The sequence below is a fragment of the Mangifera indica genome, unplaced genomic scaffold, assembly GCF_011075055.1.
Source record: "Mangifera indica cultivar Alphonso unplaced genomic scaffold, CATAS_Mindica_2.1 Un_0010, whole genome shotgun sequence".
Lineage (NCBI taxonomy): Eukaryota > Viridiplantae > Streptophyta > Magnoliopsida > Sapindales > Anacardiaceae > Mangifera > Mangifera indica.
In genome coordinates this window covers 494,494-505,772 of record NW_025401102.1, presented here as the reverse complement: position 1 = coordinate 505,772, position 11,279 = coordinate 494,494, and the positions used below count along the sequence as shown (strand labels likewise).

Genomic DNA, 11,279 nt, shown 5'->3' with positions numbered 1-11,279 from the left:
ATCTAGACTCTCTTCTTTTGACGGTAAAAAACTTTTAACCCCACAATGTTTTTCTAGAACGATCAAAATCCAATATTTTAGAAGGTAAATGTTACCCCCCTTGTTCGAAATTGTGATAATTGAAAGTCTCCTTGCGAAAAGGCCAAAATTTGAATAATTTCTTCACTCATATTTAAAAAATTTTAGACTGATTAACTTAAAATCAAATAACTAGACCATATGAAACAAAATTAGAATTTATTTATCTGAAAAAATTGAATAAAGTTCCCAAAGGAAAAGACAAAAATTCAGTTAATTACCATTAAATCTTGCCGTAAAAAAAAAAAAATTACCTTTTTACAATGTCATTTGGTGTGATTATTGGATTCTTAATTTATTAAGATAATTAATTAACTGCATCTTCACCAACCATTACCCGATTACAAAAAATGGTTTTAACAATAAGAAATCAACTAAAATTAGATGAAAGGAGAAAAAAAGAAAAATTTCAGTAATCAAATTAAAACTGTTTTTTTATTTATATATTTTAATAATTTATTAAACAGTAAATTAATTTTGACACCCAAGGTTCGGCGTAAAAATACTTTCTATTAATATAAATAATATCTTTTCATCAAAATCACACTCCATATAAAAAAATGATGTAAGAATAAAATAATAATTTTATTATTAAAAAATAACTCAATTATAGATCATATCCAAATATTTTAAATATAATGATTTAACATTAAAAATAATTTGAAAACTCATAAATTAACCTCTAAATATTTTGAAATCCTGTCACAAGGCATATTAAAATTTAAAAAATTTCAAAAACACTCAAAAACTTTTATCAAGTTTTCAAAACCCAATAAAAGTTTCATATTTATCCTATATAGTTTGAAAATTCTATTATGGTCTCAATAACTTCTCATATGACATTTATACTCCTAAGTTGGGGGTGTGATTATCATTTTTTAAACTACCAAGGGGTATATTAAAATTTTAAAAATTTGAAAAACCTCTTAACTTTTTTCAATTTTCTAAAACCCTTGAAATTATCTGGTTCACCTTCATATATTTTGAAAAGTTTAATTGCCCAAATAATTTATAATATAACATTTATATACTTAATTTGTTGTGCTCTATTTAACTCTTTAGGGGTATAAATATGATTTTTAAAACTATCGAGAGACATATTAAAATTTTAAAATTATCATGAACACCCTAAACTTTTTTGAATTACTAAAAACCCTGAAAAAATTATGAGCACCCCAAATATTTTAAAAAATTATATTATCTTACTAACATAAAATTATATATCATTGACATCCCTTTTTATTCTTCTACTAGGATAATTACTTTTATTACTTGCATCATTCTCGGCCTAAATTCGGAAGAGATAAAGAATAAGGTAAGGGTGAAAGAAAAAAAAATGAGAAGGTACTTAAGTAATTGAAATATTTAAAAAATTAATTTTTGTTTTTGTTAATATAGGCTCATATGATAATTTTGAAAAATAAAATTTGAGAGATACAATGGTTATTCCACTTCTTAACTTTTTTAATAATCAAATTTGATTTTGGGTAAAAATGTAATTCATGCAAACTAGAGGTAGATACTGTTCTTAAGTCCAACCTTGGGTGAGAAATGTGATTTACTCTTTAATTTATTTCAATTCACCTTTATATAATTGGTATCCTTGCCGACCATGACCATAAAAATGAGAAGTCTTATTACAGACCCTATTTAGACTTGACTTTTCAACATTTTAAGGCTAGAAAAATCAAAACAAAATTGATTTTAAGTAATAAATTAATAATAAAAATAGACGTATCATAATCCACATATAGGATCGAGATCTCCTCAATTTCTAAAAAATCAAAATAATATAATGGCCAAACGACTTATTCCTATTCAAGCTATAGTGAAATTTTTAATATATATTTGTTAATTTTTAAAAACTTAGATACTCATCTAACACCAAATTTTTATTAAAATTTTTTATTAGAATTAAAGGTAAAACTATTATTTTATCAATAATATTAAAAAAATTATAATTTTATCTTATTTTCCTTTCAACTTTTAAAAACTAATAATTTCATCTTATTTTCAAAACTTTTTCAATTTTGAAAAGTAGTTCCCCCCTCCCCCCAAATCCCTAGGTTTCTTCCCTCCTTCTCCGACGACCATCTGACAATGGTGGCAACTGAGATGAGACGTCAGCAAACATCTTTTTGTCTTCGTTGATGAAAAGATGTCAACAAAGAGACAGAGATCGTCTCCATTTCTTTTTGGATAGCGACGAAGGCATTTATTCATTGAAATTTTATCTTCGTTGATGAAGAGATATCTTCATCAACAGAGACATTTGATATTGTCTTGTCTTAGTTGTCGTCGTAATTGGTTGGTTGTCGGAGAACGAGAAAAAAAACCTAGGGATTTGGGGGGGGGGGGGACTACTTTTCAAAACTGAAAAAATTTTAAAAAATGAGGTAAAATTACTGGGAGAAAATAAGATAAAATTATATTTTTTTTTAATATTACTAGTAAAATGATGATTTTATCTTTAATCTAAACATAAAATTCTAACGAAAGTTGAGTGATGGGTGGGTGTTTAGGTTTTTTAAAATTGACGGTATGTGTTTGAGATTTTACTATACCTTAGGTGAGAATAAGTGATTCGGCCTAATATAATTATTGCAAACCTCTAATTAATTTTCCTTTTCGGAAAAAATTCAAATCTTTTTTTAATTTACAATAATAATTAAAATTATTTAAAAAAATATAATTTTATATTATATTTAATTCCTAAATTACCCTTCTCTGATTTTGTTTTTCAAAACAATATCTTCATTTACCCCACCGTCTATCTTTTGTCTTCCTTAAATTCTAATAGCTACCTTTTATGATCTCCTTAAATCTACGTGCTATTATTTTCATTTCAAATGCCACTCCGCATTGAGAGCCCTCTTTTTTGAATTTACAAAGCTCTTAGACAAAGCAATTTTTGTTGTGAGCTTTATTGAGTATCAAACTTTAATGCCTTTCTTTATAAATACAATTTTAAAAAAACCATAGTTTTTTTTTTTTTTTTGAAAAACAATTATAAAACCCCATTTAAGTAATCCTTACAAGTTGCATTCTTGGCTCAATTATCTAAACTCTTTTTTAAAAATGGCCCATTTGGAGAAGAAAGAATGAACATAAGCTTTAATTTAAAAGAATTAGAAAGTATAGGGATTGAAGATGGTCTTATTAAATTTTGGGCTTGCATGCACAAAAACCTCTTTACGGGTGGGAGTATTTGAATGTGAAATATGTGACCCTATGACACAATTTCTACATCTTATGACAATTTTATGTTATGTATTCAATTCATGTTATCATTTCTTTTTTTTTTTTGTCAAAATTCAAGCTAAACTTAATTAAGAAGCAATATTGGCTTGTTTCTCTCTCATTTTCTTGAGTAATAAAATTATGTTTACGTATTTTAAACACATAAATAGATACATATTTAATGTGTGTCACAATTTGATTGAATAATTTTGAATTGAGGATAAAATAATACCTAACAATATAATAATACATATAAGTCTATATCTATTTGTGTATTTAATGTGAATATTATAGTTTTGCTCATAAATCTAATTTCATAATGACTTTTTTTTCTAGGCTTATGATGATTTAGGTATAAATAATAAGAGAAATTAATTAAAATAACCTAATTTTAGAGGGTCTATATAATATTAGTCAACACTCTAGGAATTATATGGATATAGTCAAGAGACCAAATTAATACATATTTTACCTTCATCTCTAACCTTAAGTAAACCCTAGCTGCGCAAAAACTTTTTCATCCATAATTTCATCAAGAATTTAGTTAAAAATGAAATAAATTTGACAACCAATTTACCTTAATCTAAGTAAATAAGCATTTCATCGCTTTGTTTCTTTTTTTTATTTTTTCGAGAAGTGAATCCAAAATTTAAATATTTCTTGGCGTAGGCATGATTTGCTCCTACTATAAATACCTCTAATTGTAATATTTTTTTAATCAATTCTTCATTATTATTGTGTACTTTAGTTAGGAGTGTGATATCTTTTTTTGGTTTTGCTTGAAATTTGTTGAAAATGTGATGAAACCATGGGTAGGAGGGATGGTAGCTCCTAGCCTTCATTTTTCGCTCCTACCATATTTTCTTGCTCATGCCTTGTTTTTTTTTTCCATCAATTCTCAATTTTTATTATTAATTTTAATTATATGTATAATTGTTAACCTTATTTATATGATTTAGAGTTAGATTTTGTGTTAAATATGTAGAAATCATGATAAATTAAGGTATGAGTGAGCAATTCTATCTTATTATTTTGTCAGTTCTGGATTTTGTAGTTCATTTTAGTTTTAAGAATGGTCATTAACCTTTTATTTACTTTAAGTCAATGCATTAGTAATATATTTATTTGATTTTGAATTATAAATTGCAAAAAATTAAAAGAAACCAAGGGTAGAAGTAATTTGGACAGGGTAGACAGGAAGGTGCAAATAGGGCAAAATATAAATTTTCAAACCTTTCAAGTTGACTATAGATATATAAAAATATAAGGGCTTTCGATATTCGACAAATTATGTTTTAATACATAATTTAACATGTGGAATTTTCTGAATATCACTGTATAATTATGTATTCCAACTCATGTTAATATAACTAATTTTGTTTTACTAATTGCAAAAATTTTTCTTTTTTGTAAATAACTAAAATTGCATTTATAATTTGGTACGAAAGACAGTGGATATCCAAAGATAAAAACTCGATATAAATATGGTGATAAGAATAAGAGAATATAAATAATCGAATAAAAAACTATATAAGAAGGATTTATTGAGGTTCTCAACTCTCCTTAGGGTATCAATCAAATGTGGGAACTTATCGACATACAATAAATACTAAAAATTTAACCAATAGATTGTTTTACAAGATTTGAGATAATCATAATGTTTAATGTCTAATAAGATTAGCTAAAAAAATGAAATAAGTGACATATCTCTATGTGATGAACAACTATAAAGAAAAAAGAGCAAAATTTCAAAAGAACATTATCAAAAACATAACATATGGATGAACTTTTCATTTCAGCGAAAAGAAGATCACTATTATGCTAGTTAATAAGGAAATGATACAATCTCTACGTGACTCAAAAAAAGAAAATGAAAGGTGTAATGTAAACATTAATATTAATGATGAAGATATTGGTTAATTATTATTAAATCAAAATATCGGTAAGGGAAGTAGAAGAATAACTTAAAAGTTTCTTTAACAAGATTAGAATATGAAATATATTATGCATAACATGAATACAAAAAACATCAAATGTTTTAGGGTCTTATAGGCTCCTTCATCTTTATGATAATATGTTGCAAGTATAGTTATGAGGCACACTCAATCAAGAGTTCAAGAGGTCTCCTAGAACCCAAGGAGAATGAAAAACATGTATAAAGAGCGTATGAAATCTCAAAAAGTAGAAACAGTTTACAATATAGTTTATTTATATACAAACTCGTGAACAAGTATTGGAAGAGAACGAACGCTAAATACAAATATGATACAATTAGTATAACTGTAGAACACATCATCTAAATAATCATTACTTAATCATGCATGATCTTCCATATAAATCCATATCAATCACCTTATATATAAAAATAATGCAAATCTCAAGGAACTCATGAAGCAAATTTTATCTAAAAGAAGTTGATTACAAACAAGAGTGGTTGGTAAAAATAAACTCAGGTGCCTGATTATTATTGGGATCACATAATGTAATTAACTTTCATCCATTGGGAAACTAAATTACCTATCTGGAAATTGAGATTAAATCAAATAAAACAATCCTTAAAATTTGCACTTAACTGGTTACAAGTTCCATGCAACAATTCAGAAATTTAGAAACCAGAATTTGAAATTGGAAAAACGAATCCATTTTAATGTAACTTAGGAGTTATTTTGTTTTCCTCTTACTTATCACAGTGTGCAATTGATGAATGACATGAAGGTGATAGGGCAATTTGGTAATTTGACGCAAGAACATTTGGTGAGGTGGTCAGAGCAGGGTCAAATTTGCTTCTAATTTGTGTTTTTTTTTTCTCAAGCATGCAAACCGGATAATTGGCAATCTGGCTGCGCTTTTGAGTGTGAAATTTAAATAGTGTGTTATATTGTGTATTAAAATTTTATTTTTATATATGATATTATATGATATAATTTTTTAAAAATAAAATAATAAAATAATAAAAAATAATTAATATGTTATCATTTTAAAAAATATTATAAATACTAATAAAAATTTAAAATTTTTTATATATATTCTTACTATATGATAATTTATATTAAAAAGCATATTAATCCATATAAATAATATTTGTCATATTATAAAATATGTATTATATCTACTATATCATATTAATTATAATTTATATTATTTTCTATATGAGTTATATAGTAGAGAACATTGTCTTTGATTACACATTCCATTGAAATCTGAAACGGCTTGAGCGTTGTCTTTGATTAAATGTGCCTGGCCCGGTGGCGGACCCCCAACACTCTCCTCTTTACATTTTCCGAGAAATGGATTGAACTGTGAGTGAGAACTAGAACCAAAGAGATTCTCTGTTTCTTTGTAAAGAAAAATTTGTTAGTAAGTAAAAGCTTTTTAACTTCTTCGCGATGAGCTTTTGATCTTCTTCATAAAGAAACAAAAAAATGCTTCTCTTTGAAAGTAACAAAGGGAGTAATTCTCTTTTCATTTTTATGTTTTATGAAAGGGGGTTATATCTTTATCATTGCTTTTTCTCTTGGTTTTGTTTTAGTTTCGATCTTCTGATTATGGCTTTACTATATAATTTGTGGGTTTGTTGATATGCAAAGGTTGAAGAAAGCGAGAGACTTTGGTCCCGCTCCTTATTGTGGATCATTTCAGTCAACGAACTTTACACACAAGTAAGAGAAATTGACGGGACGTGTGTTATAATGTTTTCTTTATTATTTTTGGTTTGGATTCAGTTTCAGTCTCAGATTCTTACTACTAAATTTCTTATTTAATAAGCGCAGAGGCAGAATGCCCAGTCTAAATCTCTGAAAAGTTGAGTCCGCAAATGATGACTCTCTAGATAATCTTTTACTTATATTTTATATATACATATGCGTGCTCTTATAGATGTATAATTTTGAATTATCCTGCACATGGGGATTTTTTTGCACGTGGATCCTTATCAAGACAAAAAACAAGCAATCTTTAGGAACTTTCTCAGCGAAACCAAGAGAAATAAAAGAGTTGATATCATTTGTTTGTACAACGAATAAAATTAGAGATGATAGCGATGAATGATATTTTAAATTTGTAGTAGAAATTAACTCTAGTGGAAATATATGTGGCGTATTTATGGTGTGGTTGAACAGATATGAAACTTCTCTTGATCTTCTTATTGCTGCTGTGAATTTAAAAAGAGAGTACGCTTGATCTCGCACTTTGCCCCATTGGGATAGTAGCCATTTGAATTGGTAAGATGACTATACATACAATGGATGGTTTAGATCGATCATTACTTTGTTTTAGAAATTAGACTTAGCCTAACTGGATGCCACAAGTGACATAAAAAATGAATTACTTGCCACAATACAACCTTCTAGCGTTTCTATAGGACAAGAAAGAGATCATTTTTGCCATTGAATCTCAGATTAACTTTTTGACGGATGCGAAAACCGATGAGGTGGTCAACAGATTTCTGCTTGGGGAACCAAATGAAATCCTTCAATCTTTTTTTTTTTTTTTTTTCTAAAATAATAAGTTTGGTTTTTTACATTGGACATCAATAATAAGTTTGGTTTTTTTACCTTATATTGCATGTTCGTACGCAAACCCTCTTTAGACTCGGGGATTTACAAATTTCTTTCGTTAAGTTTCTGATGAGTTAAACCCATTTGGGAGATCTTCTGTTGTTGATGGGTTTGATAGTTTATTAGTTTTTGCAATTGAGAATATAGAAAATAAGAGAGAGACAAAGAGAAAGAAGTTAAACTTTACATAGAGTGGTCAATATTTAGACTTAGAGATGATTTGCAGAGTGTGGGAATGCTGGGCTTTGGGGAGTCATATTTTGCACAGAACGAGGACGAAAGTTCCAAGAAACCAAGTGGGGTAAAGTGAGAGAAAGATGGAGAGGTGAGAGTTGGATTTTTCCAATTCGAATCGTGGGTTTGTCTTAGCACAAAAGACTGAATTTGATAGGATCCCCAACTTATAGTTTAGTATGATTACTCGTGTCCATATTCAACATCAGGCTTGGAAAATATACGGAGTTGAGAGTCAATACACTTAAAAGTGACTGTGTTCATATTGTTTTGAATAATATTATGAGTAAGATAATTAGTACAAATTTTTGCATACAAATTAATGTAATAATATATGATTGGAAAATATAGTTATTTATTTTTTCTTTCACTTTAAAATTATTTAATTATATATTAACACATCAAATTATACATTAAAAAATAGTATGATTTATTTCTACTATTTTTAACCCCCTTGTATACATCTAAATTCTCTCTTTTCAACCTCCTCCTTAAGGATTCTGAATTCTCTCTCACATGTGTACTCCACTGGGTTCTTCTACATGTTGGAAATAGTTTGATTTGTTGAAGGAATCAAGGTAAAGAATTTGAAGATTACAAGCAAGCAAAGAAAAAGATTATTATGGGTTCCATGAATTCAAACAACTGGCTGTCCTTTCCCCTTTCTCCCACTCATGCCTCTCTACCTCGACAACTTCATTCTTCTCAGTCTCATCAGTTCAGTCTAGGGTTAGTGAATGATAAAATTGACAACCCATTTCAAGGTCAAGGTAAATATCTCTTTTTCTCCTATTATTTCAATCTCTTTGCCATTATTCTCTCACGATTTGTGAATATTTTGTAAATTGACAGAATGGAATCTGATTAATCCTCATGGAAGTGGAGAAGTTCCAAAGGTTGCCGATTTTCTTGGTGTTAGCAAATCTGAGAGCCAGTCAGATCTTGTGGCGTTCAATGAAATTCAAGCTAACGAATCTGATTACCTCTTTCAAAACAACAGTTTGGTGCCAGTGCAAAATACTATTGCAGCCGCTTCTGGCAACTATGAGTTTCAGGAAAATGCTAACAATGTGCAGTCTTTGACATTGTCCATGGGAAGTGGCAAGGTTTCAACTTGTGCAACTAGTGGTGATAATAGTACCAATACCGTTGAAGCTGCCCCTAGACGAACTCAGGACACTTTTGGACAACGAACTTCGATATATCGCGGCGTTACAAGGTAAGCATGAACAAATATTCATACTTTTAATTAAAATTTTCTTTCATTTTCACTACTACAGTTTACATTGAAAATTTATGGTTTTAATTATAGGCATAGATGGACAGGAAGATATGAAGCTCATCTTTGGGATAATAGTTGTAGAAGGGAAGGTCAATCAAGAAAAGGACGACAAGGTAAAAGAAAGAGTTTCATGATATTGTTGTAAATTTTCAATTGAGTGTCGTTTGACCAGTTACTAACTTGTTTTTCATGCTGGTTTTACTTTGTATTGTCACTTACAGTATACTTAGGTGAGAAAAGTTACCTTCTCTTCATCGTTTCTTTTGGTATAAGAAGCAGAAAAAGGTTTCTTTTAACTCCCTTTATGTTCAGGCGGGTATGACACAGAAGAAAAAGCGGCTAGGGCTTATGATCTAGCTGCATTGAAGTATTGGGGCACGTCCACCACCACCAATTTTCCAGTAAGTTTCCATTTACACTTAAAAAAATAATGAATTTAATAAGGGAAAAATGTTTTTATTCCTGTTAAAATATTAATGAGAAGAGTTATAATGGCAAACGATAATAAGATATTTTTTGCTGTTACAACTTTCTTTATCGAAAAAAATAGATTTTTAACGATAATTTTTTTTATTAAAATTATAAAGTTATTTAATTTTAATGAAAATATAAATGATTGATTGTTAAAATCATGGAAAAGAAACTAAATATTATCTGCTAGTTAATTGTTCTCTCAATTGATGTCAAATTTTTTTATAATGTTAGTTATTCATACAAAATGGTATAAAATATCTAATGTGATATGAATTAAACTTAAATAAATAACGTGACAATACATTATAGTTGGTATGAAAGATTGTTTTGGTTGCAGATTAGTAACTACGATAAAGAATTGGAAGAGATGAAACACATGACTAGACAAGAATTTGTGGCCTCTATTAGGAGGTAGGAATACATTTTCTGTTACTCGAAAATTAGCTAATAACTGGCTTATTATTTGCAAAAGATTAACGATTTTGGTGATCAAGTGTAGGAAGAGTAGTGGTTTTTCGAGGGGTGCTTCAATGTATCGGGGAGTTACAAGGCATCACCAGCATGGAAGATGGCAAGCAAGGATTGGGAGAGTTGCTGGAAACAAAGATCTTTACTTGGGAACTTTCAGTAAGTAAAATCAATTTCTCCCATGTACTCATTGAAATAGAGAAACTTTTACTTAATTTTTAACAATTTAAGGTAGGGAAGAGGAAGCCGCAGAAGCTTACGACATTGCAGCGATAAAGTTTAGAGGGTTAAACGCAGTCACCAATTTCGACATGAATCGTTATGATGTAAAAACTATACAGGAAAGCAATACCCTACCAATCGGAGGAGGTGCTGCGAAACGATTAAAAGAAGCTCAAGCTCTTGAAACTTCAAGAAGACGTGAAGAAATGATAGCCCTCGGTTCAACTTTTCAGTATGGAAGCTCAAGCTCCAGCAGATTACAGGCTTATCCCTTAATGCAAACCCAATTTAATCAGAGCCCTCAACCTTTACAATCCTTACAAAATCAGGACATTTCTCAGTACACTCAGGACCCTACATTTCACCGAAGTTATATTCAAACCCAGCTGCAATTGCACCAGCAATCAAGCCAGGAGTCTCATTTTTACAACTGCTATCTTCAGCACAATCCGGCTTTGCTTCACGGGCTGGTCAACATGGGTTCTAATTCTTCTTCTGTGCTGGACAATAATAGAAGTTTGAGTGGGAGTTACAGTGGAGGGTATCTCGGAAACGGCATTAATGGAATGACTTCGAATTCTTCGGGGGTTAATGGGGTGGGATCGGCTGAAGAGCTCGCTCTGGACAAGGCGGATTACGATATGCCGACACGTGGATATGGCAACTGGCCTGGGTATTCAATTCAGGGCACAAATGGAGGAGCTTTTACAATATGGAAAGACTGA

At 29.5% G+C, this 11,279-nt stretch overlaps 1 protein-coding gene across 1 annotated transcript; it reads left to right on the top strand.

The window, feature by feature from the left end:
• Positions 1-8,730: 8,730 nt before the first annotated feature.
• LOC123205649 (AP2-like ethylene-responsive transcription factor PLT2) lies at positions 8,731-11,279 on the top strand. The gene is made up of 8 exons (XM_044622665.1): positions 8,731-8,878; positions 8,961-9,327; positions 9,421-9,503; positions 9,612-9,620; positions 9,703-9,791; positions 10,202-10,275; positions 10,364-10,491; positions 10,564-11,279. The coding sequence occupies exons 1-8, from the start codon at positions 8,731-8,733 to the stop codon at positions 11,277-11,279; spliced, it is 1,614 nt and encodes a 537-aa protein (XP_044478600.1).

Excerpts from the sequence above, each read along its gene's own strand:
- LOC123205649 (XM_044622665.1), top strand. The coding sequence starts at position 8,731 with ATGGGTTCCATGAATTCAAACAACTGGCTGTCCTTTCCCCTTTCTCCC. Across the intron at positions 10,276-10,363 it reads TTTGTGGCCTCTATTAGGAG|GAAGAGTAGTGGTTTTTCGA; the intron begins GTAGGAATACAT and ends GATCAAGTGTAG. Across the intron at positions 10,492-10,563 it reads TCTTTACTTGGGAACTTTCA|GTAGGGAAGAGGAAGCCGCA; the intron begins GTAAGTAAAATC and ends TAACAATTTAAG.